The 26,872-nt window shown below is 33.0% G+C and overlaps 1 protein-coding gene across 1 annotated transcript in view; it reads left to right on the forward strand.

Moving 5' to 3' along the window:
* Positions 1-26,872, forward strand: part of LOC124365519 (ryanodine receptor-like) — a 310,046-nt gene that overhangs the window by 262,097 nt on the left and 21,077 nt on the right. The window contains 18 exon segments of the mRNA XM_046821504.1: positions 884-1,037; positions 1,713-1,836; positions 4,106-4,310; positions 6,190-6,308; positions 7,603-7,713; positions 8,938-9,040; positions 9,155-9,290; positions 11,052-11,133; positions 12,847-13,010; positions 15,011-15,200; positions 16,234-16,349; positions 17,043-17,200; positions 17,924-18,243; positions 18,325-18,484; positions 19,401-19,616; positions 20,798-20,818; positions 20,820-20,911; positions 25,660-25,816. Coding sequence (XP_046677460.1) covers positions 884-1,037; positions 1,713-1,836; positions 4,106-4,310; positions 6,190-6,308; positions 7,603-7,713; positions 8,938-9,040; positions 9,155-9,290; positions 11,052-11,133; positions 12,847-13,010; positions 15,011-15,200; positions 16,234-16,349; positions 17,043-17,200; positions 17,924-18,243; positions 18,325-18,484; positions 19,401-19,616; positions 20,798-20,818; positions 20,820-20,911; positions 25,660-25,816 — 2,628 coding nt within the window.

Below are 26,872 nucleotides of genomic sequence, written 5' to 3' on the forward strand. Positions count from 1 at the left end.
TTTGTAATCTATACCAATCCACTAGTAAACTCACTGCTCACCTGTTCTCTTAGAGAGATCAGTACACATGTTATTTGTAACAGGGTCCAAGGTAATGGAGACAATAGACAATCAGATAATATTAGAATTGTCAATAAAAGGTGTAGTTTCAAATTTAAATTCATTACTCAATACTTATTAAAAGCATATTAATATTTAAAAAAAAACATCATAGCAATTTTCTCTTTAGAAAAAAATTAAAATTTTTTAGGATTTTCCTAAATTTTTGATGTGAAGCTATTGTGTATATTATGCTTGAAAAAAGGTGTTAATTTTTGTTAAATTAAAATTATGACTAACCGAATACCATCAATAAACTGTGCAATCATATCATATAATGAGGTATTTGTTGAAGTGTTCCCAGAAGAATGATTTGCTGTAGGGAAATAATTGAGTAACATGCACCATTCATAAGTTACATCTGGAAACTGCCACTCAAGTATGTAACAGTCTGTAAAACATCACAGAACTAAGTTTAACAACAAAGTTTTTAGGAATGTAACTCAGCTGATTTTGAAGTAAAAGAGAAGTAGATTTTAGCATTAGATTTGTATTTACACATGTTGGCAACTAATAAAACAGTTCAGTAACACTTTGTAAAATAACACTAAACTGACAGTGTATCGTAATTAACACGCTTATAGGTTTTCATCAGTCCCTTATGTTTAACATTAATTGTCTTCTTGTCCCTGTCTAATTTTAAAGAGGTAAAGAGATTAATTCTGCAGTAAAGTAATGCCAGTAATGTAGCTAATAAAAACAGATTGTCTGAGATTAAAAAGTATTTAGATTACAAGATTGTTTGTACTCGAATTCTGTTCGCTTGAAGAACGATGATTAACAGGGTTCGGACGCCTCTCCCTTCAACTACCACCCGAACCCCATCGACATGGCCAACCTGACACTCAGCAGAGAGATGCAGAACATGGCCGAGCGTCTGGCCGAGAACTCTCACGACATCTGGGCCAAGAAGAAGAAGGAAGAGCTCATCACTTGTGGTCAGTATCTTTGTGTCAGACAATTTACATATAGAAAATGCAACATCATATGGAACGTGCTTATGAACTATATACAAAAAAACCGCTTCTAAAATGGAGTTTTATTAAACTTTGTAGTGTAAAATCAAAATTGTAAGTAATTAATCTGCAGAAGTACGAGGACCTTTTTTACAACTTTCGATCTCAAGCCATGACGGCCTGACAAGTGGCAGGTGAACGGTTTGTACAGTACTTGATCGCGCATTTCCCTGCTGCAACATATGTCACCGTAATCGGTGTGCGAGGAGCTGCAGTTTTGGATTATATTTGTTCTATCCAAAACTGGTATAGAATTTATCGAAATAAATTATTTTAAATTTGTTTTGTGTAATTATTATAATTGTAACGAGTGATGTATATAGAAAATTATTTCTGTGGGTCTGACACACTGGTTTGTTTAGGGGGTACAAAATGCCCTCCTAAAATAGGGGCTCGGGAATCTTCCCCCAGGAATTGATGAGCGTAAGACCTCAAAAATGTGTTCTAGCCTAAATTAAACTACTGGACACAATTTAATGTTTGTCTTTCGAAATATCTCAGGGGTGCTGGATCTCTCTGAGCTCTTCCCCTTACATATGTCTATGATTGTAATTCCGTAATACGAATAATATTTTGAACTTGTGCCATGCTGTTCAGGAGGTGGAATCCACCCACAGCTGGTGCCATATGACCTGTTGACTGACAAGGAGAAGAGGAAGGACAGAGAGCGCTCTCAGGAGTTCCTTAAATATCTGCAATACCAAGGATACAAACTGCACAAGTGAGTTTCATTTTGTTGTCATCAACTGCATGAAGTAACTCATTGATGTTGTATATATCAAACCAGATTCAATATTGGCAATGGCACCTGCACACTCAAGGAATCCTACATGTTGTTAGACATGCATTTTTACGATTTTAAATAATTATAAACATTTTCTACTACAAGTCATACTCTTTCACTCCAAGTATGGTTTGAGATTAGTATACAATGTATCTTACTGTTTCCACTAACTAGACTGGGAAGTTAATACAATGTATGAAGGTTATATACTTTATTTGATGTTATATACAGGACTAGCTGTTCCCTGCGGCTTTGCACGCTTCTTGTAAGCTTTGCTCGTGTATGAGCACTTCTGCTGGTTCAAGTGAATTATATTGTCAACGCCGATGTACAGTTTACCTTGTTGACACTATCAAGAAAATCTGCCAAAAGTGTATGTTTATAGCCATTGTACACGTACATGTACTTAATAATAAAGTGGTCTAACATTCAAGCAATAGGACCAAACAGAAATTCATTTGAAAGACAAATATCCATAAAAACTTAGCGCCTTCACATAGTGTGTGGTTATTATACACAACTATCTCGTAATTGTAGTTTACAATGTGCAGGCGCTTTGATAACTTATATATTTTGCAGCGCCTCCTGGTGGTGAGTTACATCAATGGGCATAGCATATAAACCTTCTACGTGGAAAAATACATATACATACAAATTTTCATAATGATCGGTCAAATACTTTCTGAGTCTATAAAGGACAAACACACAAACATTCATTTATATATATATATATATGTTCTTATAGCCCTATTTATATATTTTTTGTAATTTCCTGAAGACGGCTTAAGCCGAAATATAGAATCTGTTTAATTCAATTGAAGAATTCTTATTGAAGATTTATATATATATATACTAGCTGTTTCCCGCGGCTTCGCACGCTTTTCGTAAGTTTTACCCGCGTATGAGCATTTCTGGTTGAAGTAAATTATATTTCCAACCCCGATGTAGATTTTACCTTGATGTCACGATCAAGAAAATATGTCAAAAATGTATTGTACATGCATAATGTATTTTATTACAAAGTGGTCTACCACTCAACCTTTAAGTTCAACCAAAAATTTAGTTTAGACAATTATACATCACAACAATTTTTTGTCGCATTATATATGTTTACAAAGAACAGCTGATTAAAAATTTGAAAAGACTCTTTCACTTAATAACATATGTTTGCTGCAATGCATTTCTTACGGGTATTTCTGTAACCAGTGGGGGCGGAATCCTGAATCGGGAAAGGGATAAAAAGTATCCTATAACCTTCTACAGATCAAGACGAACAAATTTTAAAAAAAATTAGGCGAATCCGTCCAGCCGTTTGTGAGTGATGCTGTTACACACGAACAGTTTCATTTTTTATATATATATATATATATATATAGATAAGGCAGACCACCTGTGTGGTTTGTAGCTGTCACACAAAATAACTTTGACACTTTTTAATTTTCATTCTCTCGTAATTCGACTTCACAGAATCTATTGAAATTATTTTAAACTTGTAAAATACCCGGAAAGGGTCCACTTTGTAGGTTAGAGGTGCTTTTTCATATGCAAACATGGGTTGTGTGATACATCGATTTAAAGGTCTGTTTACACAGTACATTCTGGCACAAACAATAGTTATCTTTAATCGTATTTACAGGGTGTACCAAAATGTTTTGCAAGAGGTTGGCCTTTAAAATTTCTTACTGTGTCAGTCTAACTAAATATGCCTAATTTGTTTTCCAAGTTTATTATTGAGGTTTATGTGAAAGTCTGGTAGGGGTATTTTTACTTGCATTTGAAGGCTACAAAAAAGTCTAAAACTAAAAATTCTTAAATTGCAATGTACAATAAATTGTTTATAAAACAAAAGGTGCTTTAAAAAACATTTTTTATGTAACTTTTTATCTATCTATTACTACTGTTAGAAATGACAGCTAACGTTAGTGTTTACAGGTATAAATACCGCATATGTGATCTACCTCACTCTATAATCTCTTCACTCCCATGTCCAGCACTAGGTGTAGAGTGAATACGTTTTGTTTTCTTAAGTAAGTGATGCTGGGGTTTAATAGTTAAATAACAAGCATCATATAAATATTAAAAACCACTTATAATACACATATGTAGTGGTTAATGGGTATATTATGTATAACATATTATATACAAATGCAGGTCAATGGTTAGTAAATATAGCCTAATCATGTTTGTAAGTAATGTTGTGTCTCAGACCTAGCCGCGGAGGACCAACGGAGAGCGAGCAGATGGCCCAGCAGTCCACGGGAGAACTCAGGTTCGCCTACAGTCTGCTGGAGAAACTAATCCAGTACATGGATCGAGCCTCCATCAACATGAAACTGCTTAAGCCATCCACCACCTTCAGCCGGCGGTCCAGCTTCAAAACCTGTACTAGAGACATCAAATTCTTCTCCAAGGTAGGAACAATACTTTAAAATCAGAGATTTAAAGTAAATCTTTTTTTGACACTTTTTTTTTTTTTTTTCCTTGGGGCGGCCTACTGCCATGCACTTAAGCCTCAAGGGTCTTTTGCGCACCCCGGAAACACCATGAGGCCTACCAGTCTACAACTTCAGCAGTTCAGCAAACCGCCGAAAACAACCTATCAAGTCCTCCTGGGAAAACTCGCCACCCCTGTTCAAGCTACCAAAGATGGCATACCGCTCTCTTGCTATTGCAGGGCAATCAAAGAGCAGGTGCTCAGCAATCTCCTCCTACTCATTACACCTTCGACAGAGCGGATCCTCCTGAAGGATGCCAACTCTGTATAGATGCTTCTTCAGGTGACCATGCCCCGTAATGAGACCAATGACCTTAGAAGACATTGATCTGTTTAATGAGAGAAGGTCTGAGGCCACCTTGGAGGAAGGTGACTGTAATACCATTCTACTCACTCTCAAACCCGGATGCAACCTCCACCTTCTCCCATGCTCCGCGCGAATCCATTTCGAGACAACCCTAGAGGATTCACACCTTGGAACACCACAGAATGGTTGAGGGCCCGTCATAATTGTTGCTGAGCCCTGGTTGGCCAGGGCATCAGCTCTTTCGTTCCCAGGAATCCCCTCATGACCACATGGCTGATGTTCAAAGTCAAAGTCAACATTATTTATTCCATTGATCAATACATAATTCAAATTAGAATTGTCAGTAAATATATTTATTTTAACACTGCAATAGATTTGAATGTTAAGACTAAAACAGTGAAAAGTATTTTTAATTAAATGTAAAATAAATTATTTATAAAAGAGATATAGATTAAATCTCATGAGTTACAATATTAAAATATCAAATGTACATCACAGTTTAAAAATTCCTGAATTGTGTAAAAAAGCATTTCTTTGCGCCCAATCAAGGATCTTGTTTTTAAACTTTGATAAAGAAGTGTTCCTGGCTGAACTGTGTAATTTGTTAAAAAATCGAATTGCATTTAACTGGTGAGATGATTCAATTCTAGCCAATCTATGTTGGGGTATATCTAATTTGTATCTATTCCGGTTTAGCGAATATTAAAATTTTGTATACGTAAAGGTTAATGATTGTTAATATTTGTCTTTGAACAAATAAAGGCCTACAATGATTTTGTGGTACCACGCTACAAATAGTCCTCACCACCTTCTTTTGAAGAAGCAAGATCCTATGGGTTGCAGTTAAATGACCCGAGAGAATAAGTGTGATTGGAACAAACCAAAGTAGCAAGATTTCAAATATTTTATGGATATTAAGTCCCTCAGCTTCCATAACAAGAAGCTAACTCTGGAGATTCTTATACATAACTCGTCTACATGATCTGACCAAGTTTATTTAGTATCGATCCAGATCCCCAACAACTTTACTGACTGTGTCTGGTTTGTCAACAGACCAGACACAGTCAGTAAAGTTGTTGGGGATCTGGATCGATACTAAATTAACTTGATCAGATCATGTATACAAGTTATGACTATTATCTAAAATATCCATTTCATACTGTGTCAAAACATTGTCAACACAGATAAATTCGTGTCATATTTCAGTCTCACTGTTAAAAGCTATCCTCTTCAATAGGTGATAAACCAAATTGTATCCAAGGAAGAGATCATATTGCAGATCTCAAAGCATAATGTTATACTTTTTGTAACACTGGTAAATTTGTGAAATCCTGTTATCTATGAATATTAAGACATACAAAACAGTAGATTGTGTTGGCTATTGGAATCAAATTCAGTCTCCTAAATGAGAGATAATTCTCAGAATTAAGAAAATAGTATTCAATACAAAGTAAACATCTTTCTATAATCAATACTGATAACTGTTCAGGTGGTTCTTCCTCTGGTTGAGAAGTACTTCAGCACACACAGGAACTATTTCATTGCTGTAGCCACGGCATCAAACAATGTGGGGGCTGCGTCTCTGAAGGAAAAGGAAATGGTTGCAAGGTCAGTTGAACTTTAAAGGTTTAAAAGGTCATTTTTAAAGCTGTAATGTAAAAGTCAAGAACGTAGCCAGGAAAAGATTTGGGAGACTAAAGAAGACTTTTTCCATACTGAACAATAAGTAAGGCAAGTGCAGTTAGCTGCTCATTCCCCATTTTGTTCCTTAAAAAGTTCCTGACCCGTTTAAATTTTGAGAAGGATCTTTCAGCTGTACATTTCAGTAATACTGAATTATTTAAATAACATTAATCGTTTGCTAAATAAGTACAAGTAATTGAAATTTTGGGACGGTCTGAACCTGTTGGACCCCTTCGCTGGGTACATCCTTGGTAAGAGTGTTAACCTGAATTATTTTTACCAACATAATTAGCAAATAGTAACTAATTAAAAACCAGAAAATGGTAATTTTGGATTGAATTTATTGAAAATTGTTGAGAAAATATTTTTTGGAATGTTAAAGTATGACAGCCCTATTTGATATATTGTACCATACAAATTTTTGTAAAATGTGTTGAATTTGACATTTGATTGACCCTTTAACTGCCAAAATCCAACATACCTTTGTTTGGTGTCCAAGTATAACCCATATCAGCCCAGATAATAAAGTGAGAACTAAACATAATAATGTGTACATATGACTACATAAGGCTATTACAGGTTAAATTACTGTTCAGTAAAAAAATCTATTCCTTAACTAATTTTTTTATGATTTATCAGTACCATTTCAATAATCAGTCCTTACTTCATATATAAACTAATAATTATATCTTAACCTCCCATTCTTAAAGCCACTCAGATTAGCATTAAAACTAAGTTTAAAAAGATATTGAATAAAAAAACTCCAGTAATTTATCTGTGACTTTTTTGTGAGTAAATCACTAAGCCAGAAGTGAAAGAGTTAATTTTAGTATTTTGCACCATGTATAGTAAATAAACATAATAATAATTTATAAAATATATACAAATTAGATTTGTTACTAGAAATTATAAATAGGTCCTCTAAACTTGATATACAAAACACAACATATTGAACATATATTGTAAGAAAATATCATTAATAATGAAAAGACTTTTGGGCATCAAAAAGATTTTTTTTTAAATGTAACCACTATCTTGGTTTAAGGATATTTAAGGAATTATTATGAAATTCTTTTCAACAATTTGGTGGAAACAAGAACTATGTGGTCCAAACTTTGTCCATAAAAATAAATTTATGAAAGCCACTGATGCTATAGTTAAACAATTAATTCAAACCCTATAATGCACTCTACGTTTATTAATTAATGTTTTTTCTCAGTCTGTTCTGCAAGTTGGCCAGCTTGTTGCGTTCTCGACTGGCAGCTTTTGGAGCTGATATTCGCATAACTGTGCGATGCCTTCAAGTATTGGTCAAAGCCATTGATGGAAAGTAAGTAAACATTGCTTTGGAAAGGTTCTAATTTTATATCCTCTAATAATGTAATTTATCTTAAGTTTGGTTCAAAGAGAATTCTAACGTTATGAGATCAATTACATTTCTTTTGGTTGTTTTTCTTTAAATTCTTTCAGAAGAGCATATGTAATTGAGTTGTTTTGTCATTTTGCTAAAACATATATGTTGAATCATACTTTCCTATCAGTCACATAATGGCCATTAACACAATAATATGATGGTAAGTCATATGTAAGATTACATAAAGCTTCAATCAGCTAACAAATGTCAAAAACCTAAGAGTTTTGGGACTAAAAGGTCATTGTCTTTATAATGTGACATATGAAGAGGATGGTTTTTAAGTTTGCAAGCTTATTTTGCAAGCTAAGAAGAATTTTATTAACTGATAAAACATGGTTGGTTCATATTTGTAACTATTTTCATACTGCCCTATTTGCCCCCCACCAAAATTAGCGTGGCTGAAAACCAATTTTTCTCTATCGATTGCAAGAAAAATCATGTGCTTGTACAGTGCAAATTGGTTCTAGCTCTTGAACTATAATTTTATATAATAATAATAAAACTGAACAATGCAATGATCACCATGCTTATCTTATAAACATTCCATTAACCATTGATTAATGATGAAATAAAAACAATATGCTAATTTTTTAATACAGTGCAGCCTGAAAATAGAGCAAGGTAAAAGGATTATACCATTAAAATTGTATAAAATCTTTATACACAGCATTCAAATAGTTATTGCAATTAGCTCAATTGCATAAATTTACTTCTAATGATGTAAAATATGCCATTACATAACATGTTAATATGATGAACTAATTCAAACGTAAAAATGTTTGACTGTTGTTCATAATATTTCTAAATTCTTATGAGTGCTGGTGTGAGTTTTATTATAGAATCGAATCTTGATTACATTACAACTATGGGAACAGAGTAAATTATTGTTTTAAATCAGTATTTAAAATTGCTTTTAGCTTTCTCCTCCTCAATTCACTTCAGAGAAACTATTAAAAAGTGTGATTTTATACATTCAAATGTTAATTTACAGTGTATATCATTTTTGGTACTTGCAAAATACGTGCTCACAAAACTCAGTTTCGTAAACTAATATATTTTTATAGATAAATATAAATTATTTAAATAATTACCTATAAAAGAGTTCTTTCTTCTTTCATAAGAGTTCTCTGACTTTTATAGATCATTGGTGAAGAACTGCCCAGAGTTCATTAGGACATCGATGTTAACATTCTTCAACAACACAGCTGATGACTTGGGTCAGACCATTCAGAACCTTAGAGATGTAAGTATTCTAATTGTATACTTAATACTTTGTACTGTACCATACTGATATGTCATTAAAATATACCAATAGTAATGATAGAACTAAATACATGAATGCTCAATGATTGTGTAGGGACGCTACAGTCACTTGAGAGGTACTCACTTGAAAACTTCCACTTCCTTGTTCTACATCAATGATGTCATCTTGCCTGTGCTGACTGCCATGTTCGACCATCTGGCAGGCTGTGAATATGGAAGTGATCTTCTTCGTAAGTATAGGCGTTTGTACATACAGAAAAAAATCATCTTATACACTTTTATTAAAAGTCCATTTCATGCAGAAAAGAGTTTTATAGGCTTTCCCGTAAAAGCAGGCCAAATGTGCTGTTAATTCTATGATCACTTGATTCCCAGCTCTGCTTTTAGATTATGCTGCTTTCGTACTTTCTGATTCCAATACTGATTCAGTAGTTATTGTAAGAACTAACAGCTCTTATTAATGAAACGTGTCCTAAGAAAAGCAGTGACTAAAAACCAAACTAACGTGTTTTTAAAATGTTGCATCAATAATTATTGATCATGCTACAACTCCAACCAATTATCAGTCCCTCAACTCTGAGTAATTCTTTATAATTTTAGGTATGTTACAGAACAACTATTTTTTGATCAGTCACTGTCACATTTTGTGCTAATTAATACTGCATCACCACCACAGAGTCGCAAGTATAGAAAGATAAACAGGCCGTAAGATATTCAGCCTTGTTGTGTTCATTCTGTGGCTCCACCTATATTAATACTGCATCACCACCACAGAGTCGCAAGTATAGAAAGATAAGCAGGCTGTATGATATTCAGCCTTGTTGTGTTCATTCTGTGGCTCCACCTATATTAATACTGCATCACCACCACAGAGTCGCAAGTATAGAAAGATAAACAGGCTGTATGATATTCAGCCTTGTTGTGTTCATTCTGTGGCTCCACCTATATTAATACTGCATCACCACCACAGAGTCGCAAGTATAGAAAGATAAACAGGCTGTATGATATTCAGCCTTGTTGTGTTCATTCTGTGGCTCCACCTATATTAATTCGGTTATTTTCTAGCCACACTGAACATTATTTTCATTTACTGAACATAAATGGTGGCATCAACATAGAGCAAAAACATATAACCTTAAAGATATGTTACTATTCATTATTTGTTCTTCTAAGTATGTGACAACCAAATTTATGTGGCAGTTAGACTATAAATTCAAGGTCTTCAGAATTATACACTGAATTTCAACATACAATGTCCATTTAATGGGGCACTTACATTAAAATTTTCAATGTTAATAGATGCACTTTTTCAGGTCACAATATATTTATTCTTTTATTAATTTATGCAATATGTGTATTTCTGTATTCTATCAGTACCTTTGGAAGTATTTATAAATAAGTTAATTGAAAACTTTGATGAATGTGATTTAAATATACTGATAGAAGATTAAAGTATTATTATTATTATTATTATTATTAGTCTTTTATAAAAACCAAGGATTGCTTTGAATTTATTTGTGTTTATTACTGATGCAGGTCACATGTTAAATCTGTAAACCACATCACAAGTTTGTAATGGCTGAGAAATTTGATCATATTATTGTGTTAATCTTAAAAGTTAAAAATGTATAGTCATAATTTACATAAACTGATGCAACAAATAAGAGAATATTTTACAGTTTCTAATGCTATGAGTCAAGAATCAACAGTATTGTACAGGTCCATCATTTGTGTTTTTTTTATTCTGAACTATTGTCTAAATCTTGTGATTCTCTCCTGAAAAGTTTTAATTTCAGAGTTCCTCAAGTCCTGAATCATTATTGCAATGTGACATACCAGTCTGTTTATTTTCACACATAATATTATAACATATTCCACTAGTGTCTTAAATATATGAAAAGATATACTACTTCAGAACCGTAATCATGAATTGTGAGATGGTCAAAATTTGTACAGTTTCCTTACTTACACTATTTTGTTTTGTATTTCAGTGGATGAAATTCAAGTTGCCTCGTACAAGATGTTGGGCAGTTTGTATACTCTTGGAATTGACGCTACTTTGACTCATGATAGGTGAGCTTTTCGAAACAACTAGATAACAAACATCAGAGTGCATTTAAATTTGATTTAGTCTTTTTTAAGCAACACAGACAATATTAGGGTTCTTCCTTTTAATTTAAAATGAAATTTGAGGTATGTTTTTATGTATGTATAGTAAACCCTGGTGTGAGGCGACAGGATAGGTAGAATATCATTAAAGCTGGATATGAAGATCGTAAGTTTATTTATAGCAAATCCAATCAATGTTACACTTTCCTTTTTGATTGCTCTTTAAAACAACTAATGCAGGGTGTATTTTTTTATTTTTGTAAACACAAGTGCAATAAAATATAATTTAAATGGGTAAAAATAATAAATAATCTTTAAAAATGAAACATTCAATAATGTACAATTATTAAAATTCAGATCTTAACTTAATGAATAATTAAAAAGTAACTAAAACTTGTCCCAATGCATATTTTAAAGCTGACTCCACAATGCTGATATCACAGTTTCATCAAATTAATTGTTTCTATAATATGGGCGAGATCAGGTTTTGTCGTAAGGGGAATTCTCGCCCTCACCTGTCTTTGCCCCACTGTGCGAAGTGTATGAGAACGAGATTGAGCTTGCCCTTGTGGCATTCCTTACTCTCACAACATACTGTTACAAAACGTTTTATCCTTTATCACCTGGTCAGATATCTGAGGTGCCAGATATGACAGGTATTACTGTACTGGTTTAAAATTTGTACTGCAGCGCTGCATTTGGCATTTGTGTGCTGTACACCTGCATCTGTTCAGAAACCTCAAACATTACAGAAAAATTGTACCATGTTTACATTTGTTTATAATTATTGCATGCTTTTTTAAATGTATGCTGTGGCTTGTTTTCTATTATTAAAGGTGTAAAGGCGGTAGAAATTTATCATTAAAGTTTATGAGGAAAGATTATGAGCGATGAAATAGTATGAAAATGAGTTAGAACTTATTAATTAATTATGATCGGATGAGAAACTAAGTTATCTTCAGTCATTATGAAGATTTTGTTCAAAAATTAGCAAGGAAAGTAAAAATGAACAGATTCTGCACTATTTCATATTTATCTGATGAGATTCACAATGTTATCTAATCTAGAAATGATCAAAAATAGTGTTTCCACTGGGTAACTGTGTTCATAAAAATACTGGTAATGATGCACAGAAGCAAACTTTTAGCCAGTTTGTTGAGTTTTCTAGAGTTGTACAGTAGGAAAAATGATGATTTTTAAACCAAATCATAACAGGCGCAAAATATGAGTGATTGACATGTTACAGTGTCGAATGGCAATGTTCAACATAAAAATGTATTGGTTCGGAAAGTAGTTTTTACTTTGTTTTGGAACTACAAGGATGTATTGCTTGTGAATATTTTTCCTTGTGGGAATACAGTGTTATGAGACATCAAAAATTCTGAAAATGGTGTGACATGCTGACAAAATGAACTGTGTGTTCTACAACAATGACCAATTTTATACAGCTAATCAAACTCAAAATCTCATCAGATCATTTAGCTGGGAGCAATTTGTTTCTGAATTGGAACGTGTGTGGGTCATCACACAACAATGATGATGTTCAAATATCCGTGTCATGGTGGTTGTCAAATCAGGGCGGTAGACTTCTATGATTTAAAAAAGATAGTACTTAAAATCATGCCTCGTAGTTCTATTTGTAATTACCTACCTCTATTTGATAAACTTGTTCAACAGAAAATACTTGAAGACTGAAATAGAGCGACATCGACCTCAGCTGGGCACCTGCCTTGGAGCATTCTCCTCAACATTCCCTGTCGCATATCTGGAGCCCCATCTCAATAAACACAACCAGTTCTCTCTCGTCAACCGCATCGCAGAACACTCCCTCGAGGCTCAAGGTAACGTACTCCAGAGCTCAGACCACCTGATACGCTAAACAGTCATCTGCATAAAAAAATCATAGATTTGTATTTAAATCATCCTTCTTAATAGCGGTCTACAAAACTTAATTTTAAATCTTTAACTCATTCTTCTACATAAGCTAATGTTTAGGAATGATTTGAATAAATCGTCTACTTTTAACTTGTTTAAATTACTATGCTATTGCTATAAGGAGCAGTAGCTGTTTTTTTTAAATATTCTGAGGGTAGTAAACTTAACTTATTAATCATATAGTGAGTAATTGTGACTATTGCGTTGGTGTCACCAGAAGATGTTGCACAGTATGGTTCTCTGTTTATGTACAAGGATGGTCTGACAAGTTTCCGACCTAACAAAGATACAAGATATTTTTTCTGAAATAAAAACAAAATTTCAACTTAGTCTCCGTATAATCTACATACTTCTCCCAGTGATGCTCCCATCTCTGTAATCCATCCAAATAGTAGTCAGCATTTTTCTCTGCAACATAATTGTACACAAAGGTGATTGCCTCTTCATTTGATAAAAATCTTTGTCCTCTGAGCGCAGTTTTATAGATGAGGGAACAAAAAGAAATTGCTTGGGGCTTGATCTGGTGAGTAAGGTGGTTGGTCAAGAAGTTCAAACCGTAATTCATGAATTTTTGCCATGGCAATCGTTGAGGTGTGAGACAGGTTGTCTTGGTGAAACAGGATTTTCTTTTTTTGCAAATGTCACTGTTTTTCCGCAAGTTCTGCCTTCAGCTTGTCAAGTAATGATGGCCTGTAATGGTTTTTCCTTTTTGAAGATAATCAATTAAAATAATCCATACTACCCCATAAAACAGTCGTCATCACTTTCCCAGCCGAAAAAACAGTTTTTGCTTTGTTTGAGGCTGGTTCTCCCTTTGCAGATCACTGTTTGGACTTTATTTTGGTTTCGGTATAATGGTGTATCCAGGTTTCATCTACAATAATTAATCAGCGTTGAATTTATTTCGCCTAAACTGCCCCAAAAAAGCTTTGGAAATATTCATTTGAACACGTTTTTGGTCTAACATGAGCAAAGCGGCACTTAATGCTTTCTCATGCCTAAATAAATATTAATTTAATATGTTGCAAACATGTTCTTTTAACATGTTTACAGCCTATGCTATCTCTCGTACATTAATTCGGCAGTCGTCTAACACCATTTGGTGAACTTTGACGATGTTTTCATCGGTAGTTGTAGTTTTTTGGACATCCCAAACGTTCATCATTTCCAAAGCTTTTACGGTCACATTTAAATTCAGCAGTCCAAAATTTCACTGTGGAAAATGATGGTGCAGAGTCCCCATACACAGAATCCAATTCATCTTTGGTTTGCGAAGGGCTATTACCTTTAATAAATAAATACTTAATGACAGCTCGATACTCAATTTTGTCCTTTCACAAAAATACTCACATCAACTCTCTCAAAAAACTGATACATAAAAAACTGTACGTCGAATTGAAACAATAACTTTATGTTTTAATGTATGATAAATGAAAATGTAGAGTTGAGCTCCATTTCACCATCCACTCAGGGCAGCATTTGAAATTATCTGACACTTGACTCCTGGAATCTGAAGTTGATCTCCATCTGAAGAGATAAAAAAATGGGTCAGCAACAAAGACTTGCAAAATGAACTCTGCATTGTTTCGACGTCAGAGACACCTAAACTATAAAAGAGGTCTTTCTGGTGTACCCAACACCCATTCAGTATAATCTAGATAAAGAGGTGTTTTCATTGTTTTATCAGGTGCAAAAGTCTGTGAGTGACAGATTTCAGATGCTGCATTGAAAGGAAAATGGAGCTGAACTCCAACGGAATGTGTGCAGAGGAGGATTATATTGAAACTCAATACTGTGGCTTTTGCAAGCAGGAAAATTTGGATTCAATTCTTACTTTTATAATTGATAAATAGAGTATTTAAAAGGTGATCGATTATTTTTCACTTTAATCTTACCTTCACTGTAGATATCCTGACTCGAATGGAGAGTACGATGCCAACTCTTGACAACATCCTGGCGGAAGTGGACCAGTTCGTGGAGTCTGAGAAGACACATACGGATGCACCCCATGTCATCGATGTCATCATGCCCTTGTTGTGTTCCTACCTGCCCGTCTGGTGGAACCAAGGCCCTGACAATGTTAGTCTTACTGCCGGGTATGTCCAATTTAAATTCCAAACATTATTTAAGGAAAAAAGTTCCTTAATATACATTTTATGGTTATTCATCGGTTCATCAACCTTACTATAACAATATTCCTGACCTTTTAAAGGTTCAATTCAAAACTATTGTTACAAATACTTGTTGGTGAAAAAAATAATACATTACATTGTATAACCTCTAGTTTTCACTACTTATAATCAAATTGAACATAACCATTGTATAAGACATATTGCACTGGATAAAGTTACATTTTTAAATAACGAGCAGCTAAGTTTTCCAGGACACTCCGTGTCAAGATATTGCTTACATAGCTAAATTTTTAAAGTGGTTTGAACTATAAAAATTTACATTTTAATTAAAAAAAAAAAGTAAAGTAAAGAATGTCTTATTTTACCAGGCGAAGTTAGGGCTAAGAAGCCCTCTCTAACACTTAACCTGGGGACCAACGGCTTAAAGGTGACTTCCGAACCACCACCAATGACCAGGCAGGCGGGCCGCTTGCAAGGACAGGATCGCTCAGCGGTCACCTGCCAACAATGGTGGTGGTCTTATTAACAATTAAGATACTGGTACTATGAGCTTACACAATGCCTATGAGCTAGAGGTTTTAAATATTAATATCTATTTTCACTAAATTCAGTATGATTTTATCATCATCTTATTTAAAACCTAAACCACCAAAAAACTGGAATATATGATGCACATTCATTACAGGTTTTCTGGTTACTTGTGCAAAATTGTTCATAGAAAAAGTAAACATTTCATATTCATACCAAAGACTCAGAATTTTTCTGGCATCACATCAAATCACAATTTATTTCCAAGCAATATGATTTATTATTAGACAGAATGATGTGGGAAAAATAAATAAAATTGTTCAAATTAAGGTAGGACTATAACAGCGTCAATTCTGGGACCTAATTCTTAGCTTTATTGTATTTGTTGGTCTGCTATAACAATAACTTTTTTGCTTAGTTTCTTTCCACACATTTATCTTTGATAAAATATGTGTATTTTTCTTTTTAGAAACTATGTTACAATGGTTACAAGTGAACATATGAACCAACTTCTCAAAAATGTCCTGAAGATGATTAAGAAGAACATCGGAAATGAAAATGCCCCTTGGATGACAAGAATTGCAGGTATGTTATTGATTATGTGAACACTTGATTTGTCAACTATTACTTTTTACAATCACAAATATTCTGGATAATGAGTGTGCAGGCCAAAAAAGTTAACAAATAATCATAATAAGAGTTTTAAATATTATATGAAATAATGAAAATCATTTTCTAATTTATTGTCAATTGGGTTATGGATAAATAAGATTATCAGTATAAGATGATTTTTAATTTTGTAGCAGTGCAAATAATCTATTCCAATTGGTAATAACTTCTGGTTATGAAAGATTATCATTTAACATTTTCTGGTTCAGAACTATTGTCAATGGTAAAGTAAATTAACACACAATTAATTTGTATGTATTTTTGCAATATCAAAAAATCATAATCAAATGCAAAGGTAGTTGTACAAATGGTAATTGTGCTGTCAATGCTTTCTGATTTGTATTAGAACAATAACAATTAGTTTTATAGATTATTCTAAAATTGTAATCAACAAGCTTTAACAAGAACATGTAAAATATGTTATTGTTGTATAAATATTCTCTTACTCAGCGAAGTGCTTTTATGTAAAATAACCAAAGTTATTATACTTAAACGTAAGGTGTTTCATTAACAGTATGAAATAATGTAAAGAAGAAACCAAGAGTAAAAATAAATGTTATAGAATGAATCTGTTACTGTATTTTTTTCATTTTGTGTTTCCCATTGTAGCGTATACTCAGCAAATTATCATCAACTCTTCTGAAGAGTTGCTAAAGGATCCATTCCTGCCATTGGCTGAGCGCGTTAAGAAGCGTACGGACACTCTGTTCCACAAGGAGGAGTCTCTGCGAGGCTTCTTGAAGTCATCCACTGACGACACATCACAGGTACACTATACAGAAGATTACCATCAAGAACGTAGCCAGGAAAAAATTTGGAGGGTCCAGACAAATAATATTTTCCCATAGTGGACAGAGAGTAAGCCCCATTTTGTTCCTTAAAAAGTTCTTAACCTGTTTCTTTGTTGAGAACGATCTTTCTGCAGTACATGTCAGTAATACTGAATTATTTAAATAATAATAATCGTTTACTTCTCATAGGCCTACTGCAACATTGTTAATTTGTTTTAATAGTGTGCGCATTATCATGAATGCAGAAGACGTGACAATGCAAAACTAAATTACATTTCCAATTGAAATAATGATTTAATATTGAAAATTTTACCCTCTCCAATCTGCTAAATTTATACGGTTAACATGGAAATCTGGATAAATTACATCTGCACGATCGAGATCGCACTGTACTTTTTATTTAAAATTGAATAAGAATAAATTATTATTTTTATTAGACTTGAACATTCAAATTGTCATATGTGTAAAATTTATTTTTGATGAATGGTTTGAAGGGATAACAGTTACCCTCTAATAATTTAGCTATAATTTTCTATTATCAAGGAACTGATATCATTCTTTGTACTTACTGAAAGTAGTACTCATTAGAAAAATAATTAAAAAATCCTTTTTTTACATCTGGAGAACTTTTTTTGCGATTTATATTAATAAACTTTTTAAACCAAAGAGAAGTTTATAGATAATTATCTACCTGTGTAGGTGGAGACACAGATACAAGAAGACTGGCATCTGTTGGTCCGCGATATCTACTCGTTCTACCCACTACTGATCAAGTACGTAGATCTGCAGAGGAATCATTGGCTGCGTAATAACATCTCAGAGGCAGAAGACCTCTACAACCATGTAGCAGAGATCTTCAATGTGTGGTCCAAGAGCCAGTACTTCCTCAAGGAGGAACAAAACTTCATCTCCGCCAACGAGATCGACAATATGGTCCTGATTATGCCGACAGCCACCAGGAGGAGTGCGGTGGTCTCAGAGGGTGGCTCAGTACCGTCTGGCGGAGGAAAGGTCAGTACGCAGCACTTCATCTCAGATTTAGTATTTAGTTAGCATATTTAATGGGAACAACACTTTACTTGTAAATTGTATTCCAACAGAAAAAGAAGAAAGCATAGAGACAAGAAGAGAGATAAGGACAAGGAACTGCAGGCCAGCCTGATGGTGGCATGTCTCAAGAGATTGCTGCCCGTCGGTCTGAATCTCTTTGCGGGTAGAGAACAGGAATTGGTGCAGCACTGCAAGGACAGGTACCTTAAGGTAAGGGCAAGTCTATCCAACCTTCTAATTCCATATGACAATTTTCCAAATTATATAATTAATGCAATTATAACAGAGCTACTAAAAAAGAAAATCTCAATACAATACTAAAAGTTCAAAATAGAGCTGCCAGAACCTTTTTAAAATTAAATTTTGTTGAATCTGTCAAAGAAACGTTTTAAAGAATTAAATATATTAACTATATATGGACTTTATATTTTTGAAACTATCATGTATGAACATCAAACATCCATCAGTAGCAATAATGTGGTGCATCACTATGACACCAGATATAAAAAATGATTTTGTGATCCCTTATCACTGTTTGGAATTATATAAACAAAATAAATTATATGTAGGAAATCAATTTTTAAGATAAACTCCTGATTATATAAAAATTGAGAGTAAATTTACTTGTTCTAAAAGAAAGTTGAAAGGCTTTTTGGTAGGATTAACTTTATATTCTTTACAAGAATTTGAGCACTTTCCCTTAAGACCTTAATATTACATTTTGTAATAGTAAGTACATACTGTTTAAAACTTGTTAGGCATTTGTTAAAAATTAAATAATAAACTTTAAATTACAATTATATATTGTAATTTGACTACTTTTTTCATTAAATTGACTCTATTTGATGTAAAAAAATGTGCAAATTAATGAATTATGATTATTTTGATTTAATTTGATTGATTTAATCATACTCCATATTCTCTCTTGAGGCTCAGAAGATCAACATTAAATTATATTTTAGGTAGTCACGTTTTGTCGTACTATCTGGCACCAAGTATATAACTGAACGATGGTGAATGTCCAGAAAAGTCCTGTTTCCTTCATGATTCAAGAATTTAAAATCTCTAATCAAAGATGGGATTTTGCACTTTGTAGTGGTTGAACATGACATTGCCGTTGTTCCAGAAAATGCCAGAGTACGACATCGTAGAGTTCGCCAAGATCCAGCTGACGCTGCCTGACAAGCTCGACCCTGGCGACGAGATGTCATGGCAGCACTACCTGTACAGCAAGCTCGGTAGCAAGAAGGTGAATGTGATTGACGGTGCCAAACCCCAGCAGTTAGACGAAGTCGTCGACCGGATCGTGGCCATGGCCAAGGTCTTGTTCGGCCTCCATATGGTGAGTTCCGAGGAATCTGTTGTACATCTATCGCACCCCATTGTAACTCTCAACTACTTTACTCCTAATCTTGTAGTTATTTAGTTTCAGATCTTTCCTTCCTAAGGATTACCACTCTTTGTATGTAGATTGTACATTTTTACAGATTAGTATTAAGATATGATGAAATCATTTCTTATACCCGTCAATTAGTTTTTGTTTCCTCATATTTAAAATATAAAACCTACAGTAGTAGTATGTAATGAGTTCACAACTTTGGAGATTAGCCAAAACAAACCAAGATTCATACTTTATTTTGAGTATAAATAGCCAAAATATAATACTAATAGTTTTACTTTCTAAATTTCACACATTTAAATTGATAGCAAAAGAAACTGATTTTGTAATAAAAATTTATTGTTACTTAACCATTATTCATTTTCTTTTCTCAGTGGGATGGTTTGTTTTACACCTGAAAAATAAGATTATTTAATAGTAAAAGTCGACATTGTTAGTCATTTGCAGGATATTTTTATTCCTTTATTATTTGAATCAATATAATTTTTAAGATAGTTTCTTTGTTTGAAAATTAATTTGGTGTACAAATCTGTCTAACATTTTACAAAACCACAATACTTTTAATGATCACCAAAGAGTTATTTATCTCAAATGTATTAATATTAAAATAAACAAAGTATTAATTTTTAAATTGAAAATATTATTTGATTTAGTAAACTGTACATATTTTCAAACAAATGTTGTTATAGATATTGTTAATTAATAAAAAATACAGTAATAAAATTGTTATCAACTAAAGAAAAACAATTTTATAAAATAAATGAATAGTTTATAATAAATAATAAAGTAGATCAATAATATTGAAACCACGCTTTTTAGGAGAAAAATTTCAATAAATACACTCAGTGCTCATTTTATTTTGTTTAAAACACTGTTACACATTGACTTGACCAATGTCATGTAAGACATCACTTAACTACTTTATATATAGTTTTCTTCAATTATAATTTCCAATTTGTGGCTGAAAGTTTACCTAGCATGCAGTGACGAAATATACTTTATTATTTAGTTTTCATTTCTTCACAGCCTTTTTCAAGTTGAAATTTAATTTATTTGTTTAGTATATTAAATTGCTTCCAAGTGATAGAATGATGTAGCGGCACGTTGTTGGCACTTTGTGTTAGATTGACCACCCTCAACTGCAAAAGCAAGGCCAGTTACCGTTCGGTTGTGTCAACTCAACGCAAGCGAGCGGTCATAGCTTGTTTCCGACAGCTTTCGCTCCACGCTTTACCCAGGTCTGAAACTTTCATTGTTTGCTTATTTTTTTGTCTTGTAGCAGATTTTTTGCCCTACACCTCTTTCTGTCTGTGAGTTTGTGTCTATCATTGTTGCTGTATAGAACGTTAACAGTAAAAACAGTAAAATCAAGAAATATATGTATATTTTATAATATACTGAAATTATCACAATTTTTGGTGCAGTATTCTAATAAAATATTATTTGTTTTGCTTTTAGAACCCGTTAGGGTAGTAATTGTTTTAAGCTTTATTCAGACTAGCCGCAGCAATTAATTGACCATTTATTTATAGGGTCATTAACACGTTCATGACGATGACTTAATTCCAGACTGGTTGATTGATTTTCCATTAAATTTTTCAATAATAAAAGCAAGATTTCATAATTGGTTTTTTTTACGTTTTACGTTAAGGTATAACGAGAAATGTATGTAGGCTTCACAATTTTGCACAAAAACGATTATTTCAATATGTTTTTCCAATTTTTCTTCGTGTACACCAAAGGGTACATAAAAATATTTTTTACCTAAAAAATTAAGCATTCATGCGCCGACGGGGGTACACAATAATCTGAGGTACCTATTTATTTAAGTGCAAGATCAAATTTAACAAACCCGCAGATAAATTATAAAAAACGCAATAAGGAAATGCATAGCAATGTGTACCCGATGGAGTACACCTCGTCGTGAATGTGTTAAATAATCAATTTTGTAATTTTTCTAAAACTTGTGTTTGTTAATACTTTATTGTATTGCAAAAGTTATATTAATCATAAAAATATTTATTTACAGTTTTTATACAAAATTACGTTGTTTATTATACCTTATTTGACATTCCACTCAAATTTCTTTCAAGTACATTTCAAGTATTTACCTAATGACAATTCACCAAATCACTGATCAAAAAGCTTTCTAATAGTTCTTGTTTCAAACATGTAACACAAAAATAGAATTTACAGACTAGATTGTGACGTAAGAAATGGAAGACAAAGTTTGTTTTTATAAGTGACGTTGTCTAGTTTTATAGCCAGGCATTTGGGTTCCAATAATTCATCCATGAGATGCACTATTTGTCTTATTTGATTACATTGTTGTTTGTTTCTTATATCATTCACTCCTAACCTGAAAAACTATGGGATATGAAATATATTAGACTGAGAAAGGGTTGTTCTTGTTAACCGAGAATGAGTAGTGAGCACCACTAGGATTAAACTGTAAAAGAATTAAAAACCTCTAGTGCTGGACTGTAAAAGAAATTCAAAATAGTTTGTGAAAAAGGAAGAAGACGTTAAGAAATACTATTGATTAATTGAGAAAATAAATTGAACACTACTAATGCTGGTCTGAAAAAGGAATTCAGAACCAGTAATGCGAAAAAAATAAATGAATTAAGCGTCCCAAACTCTCAACTGAAAAAGAAATAAGTGTTATAGCACTAAAATGATAAACAAATTATGAGCCGTTAATGTGAAATAAGAAAGAATTTGAGCAACTGATGCTGAACTGATAATGGAAACCAGAATCACTAACGTGAAAGCAGAAAGAGTTGATTGCTTCAACAATAACTGAGAAAGAAATTGAAATCTAGTATTGCTGAACTGAGAAATAAATAAAAATCACACATAAAAACTAAGAAAAGTATTGAGAATCGCTAACATTGAAATGAGAAAGGAATTGATCACCAATAGTATTTGACTGAAAAGGAAATTTAAATATAAAGTTTTGTATTCTTAGAAAACTCTTACAAGTTTAGATATTAGTATTGTTAAAATCTAAATCTGTTCCGTAATCATGTTTTTCTCAATTCTATTTTACATACATACTATGTATAAATGATGTTGTGTTAGTAAACCAAAACAATATTATTAATTTTGTTACGAGTATAAAATAATAACATTTAGTAATTGTTTCTTCTTTATTAATATTCTTCCCACGTAGCTATTTATCATTATATAAGCCAATATTCAATTTAACATTATACATACTTGTATATTTATCTAAAATTATAACAAAGATCCTCACAACATATTAAATAGCAATTTAAAAAAATAAAACAAAAAATCCTATCTTTGAAAAAATATTAAACACAGAATACTAATCAAAATTACAACTGTGTCATATAAATTTAACATCTGCTTAAATGGTCCACATGTGTATATTTAGTTGTTTTGTTTATTATTTAGTTAGAGGTTAATGTTCACACTTAAGATGGTTTATACCGAAACACGTGTCTGAAATAAAAGAATTTTAAAAGGGTTTTAGTTTACAATTTATTATATATATATATATATATATATATATATATATATATATATATATATATATATAACACACACACACACAATATATATATATATATATATATATATATATATATATATATATATTAAACACTGTCTACTAAAAAGAAGTAAGGAACATACTAACATTACCGTTTAGTGTTTCTTTTTTAATGTTTGTTAACAAAATTTCCGGTGCCATTAATTTAGTTTCTTTGAAGTTGTATACAAACTGAGCCTTGTAACATGATGTTATGTCCTCTGTGATTTTTACAACAAATACAGTTGGCTATAGAAATATCTCACAAGCAGCTACATGTGTTGACTATATTTAGTACCTTGCATGTGTCCCAGATTGTAGATGTTACTGTAACTTTTTTTCTCTTTGTGCACAGCCTAAAACTTACTCCAGTTGAAATTGTGGGTATTGCAAATTTGGAATGCCAATTTTATCATTTATTGATGCTATGAATGTCATTTCACAGTTTATCCAACTTAATCTTTGGATTATTGAATTTGTTATATGCCAGATATTTTGTCTTATAATTAGGGAGGATAATTTGTTAGTGGCAGAACAGTACCAAGAATAATTGCAGAAACAGTTTGCCATTTAGAATAATAATGCAAAGGAACCATATTGAACATGAATTGAACCATAAAACATAATTAAGGTCAGTTTCAAATCTATATCTAATTATTCGGCAACTAAAGTCACTCTAGAACAGATCGGCTGCATAATTTGCAGCAGGATTACAGTGGAGGGGTTGAGCCTATGCATCCAGTCTATACAGAGAATCTGCAATCCTGCAGTAAACTTGCAGGTTACATCAGTCATCCCTTTCTTTAACATCTTTTAATTCAGCCAAATATGACTCTTGGTGCACTCCATAAGTGATTCTAGAATCAGAAATAATTCTGATTGTGATAATAATATGTCATATTAAATTATTACTATATTTTATATTACAAAAAATAAATAATATACTCTACACATAAGCAAGGTTACTAAAAATTCCATTTTGGTAATACATTATCTTTGAATATGCTGTTATATGCCATTAGTATTTACAAAGGCATGTAAATATAAATGGGACTGGTTTATCTGAAGGAGTAATTGATCTACAATCAGTTGATGTGCAAGTAGCATGCACTGTTAGGGAGATGGGGGAACCAACTGCAACTCTCTCAGACCCCTTTATTATTAAAACAAACAGGAAATGAATGAACAGGAAGTGCATATCACTGTAAAGTTTTTGACCAATGAAGGGTTAAGTCCAACCGAGATTTTACAGTAATTAAAGGCACAGATCAGTAACAATATCCTGTCAAGAACTCGTGTGTTTGCTTGCACAATGGGAGTGATAAGGTTGAGAACATGGACCACATTCATCGCCCAAGGACAAGCTTAACTAAGGTCAACATTGAGGCAATCCAACGGATTGTGACAGATGACTTAGGATATCCACAGTGTCCACTAGGTAGGTTCCACATATGTTATTGGAGGATCACAAGCGATTGGAGATATCCCAGTGGCTTCTAACGTGAAGGTGAGGCCTTTTTGAATCTCATTGTTGTCTGTGATGAAACATGGGTGCAAAAGTATATGCACCCGAGTCAAAAATGCAAATATGGAGTGGAGAAAGAGTGACAAGAGGGCAAAGACGCGGTTGTCTGCTAGAAAGGTAATGGCAATTTTTTTATTGGCAAGGTGTTTTTGATGTTAATTCTCTCCACGATTAATGCACAATATTATTGTGAAGTACTGGATGCTGCAAAATTATTATTTCGAAGGAAAAGGAACCAGCAATTGGCTAGAAGTGTCATTCTTCTGCATGACAACACCAGGTCACATTTTACTAAAATCAAGAGGCAATAATTGGTTTGCATTAGGATGAGTAACACTGGAAAATCCCTTCTAAGCCCATACTTGTAACCTTGTGACTTTCATCTCTTTGGACCTCTCAAAGAAGCACTTTGAGACCACCATTTTGAAGACAACAATGTGGAGGCATTTGTGCTTCAATGACTAATAGTACTCATTGCCCATAGGTACGTTTTTAATGTCATCTTTAACTCAACACCACTAGTGAAGTATCAAGTGCTCTTTTTGCATCTGAAAAAAACTCTTAATTATAATTTATGTTTTAAAAGGATATTCCCTGTTTTACTATCTAACCCAGCTGAATAACATTAAAAATTAAACTGGATCTTTTACTAAGCTAATCAAATAAGATTAAACATTTTCCACAATTTGAATTTTATTATTATATTATCAATAGAATCCTGATGGGCAACAATACAGGTACAAGCAGAAATCCTAAGTTTACTCTGTCAAGCAGAAATAATGTCAGGCAGGTACGCCTGGTGTAACATGTCTAATATTTGTTTGTTATGTACTCGTATGCTTGTGTGGTTATGTAGTTTATATAGTAGAGTGAGTTTTTGTTGACGTGTGGAGTGTTACTAACAGCATGCCAATAAGCCGCCGCCCCACGTGTCCGGTTGGCGACGTTGGTGTGCTGTCCGCAGCAAGGAAGAGAGCTGCCATCGCTGCCTGTCTGCGCACGCAGCCCCTCTACACACTACCCAGGTCAATAGTGGTTCTTTTCGAAATAAATACTTCTCAAGTTATTTTGTAAGAGTGTTTCGGAAACTCTTGTCAGATATTTTTAGTGGCTCGTTTCTTATGGTTATAGTAAACTCATTTTTAACTATATTTGGTTTTGTTTTTGGTATTCTGTCTGTATGTACAATGTGTGTATTTTGTTAAAAGATTTGTACTAAAACTCTTAACACGATACATTTTACCAAAATTTGCAAGTATGTTAACGTAATTAAGTATGTCCTACTATAAATTGTTATGTCTAACTATTTCAAGATGGCAACCATTCGAAAAAGTTTGACTTTCAGTAACTCAAAAAAACACAAGCATTTTTACAAAATTGATGTTGTTTTTAGGAAATTTTATTTCAAAATTGAATACAGCATACCATTTAAATATATCAAGTGAAAAATAACTGAAATATCGCCAGTTTCAGTAAAGTTAAATGTTTTGCACTCCGTATTTTACTCATGTCAGTTCTCAAGGTTAATATATGCATTAAGGATGTTGACAAACTCTCCGGGAAAATATTTCAGAAATGATTTCGTTGTGTCCAAGACATAAAAAAGATGATGTTACATAAACATGGATCAGAAATGCTTAGTTTACTGTCTATGTATCGTTTAGTTTTTTATTGAAAGATTTAAACTCCAGTTTGGCACAATTTGTTTTCCTGCAGTCTCAAATCAATACAAAACTTAATATTTCATTATCATATCAAGTTTCAAGATGGTGTCCCCCCACCCCCCCCCCCCCCCACCCCCCCCCCCCCCCACCCCCCCCCCCCCCCACCCCCCCCCCCCCCCACCCCCCCCCCCCCCCACCCCCCCCCCCCAAAACAGTCGGTCAATCGGTGAATAAGTAATTAATTAAAGTGAAAAAATTCCTGAAAAAGATGAAAAGTTAATCTTGGGAATAAAAAATTATTTTAAAATTAACCCACCAATAATTTTACATATTTGTAACAAAACTTAGTATAGAAATTATGAATATTCATTTGAAAAAGCTCATTTCCGTACATTATTAATCAAATAAGGTTAGGTATGATTTGCAGTGACATCATTTTCTAAAGCTTTTTTCC

The sequence above is a fragment of the Homalodisca vitripennis genome, chromosome 6, assembly GCF_021130785.1.
Source record: "Homalodisca vitripennis isolate AUS2020 chromosome 6, UT_GWSS_2.1, whole genome shotgun sequence".
Lineage (NCBI taxonomy): Eukaryota > Metazoa > Arthropoda > Insecta > Hemiptera > Cicadellidae > Homalodisca > Homalodisca vitripennis.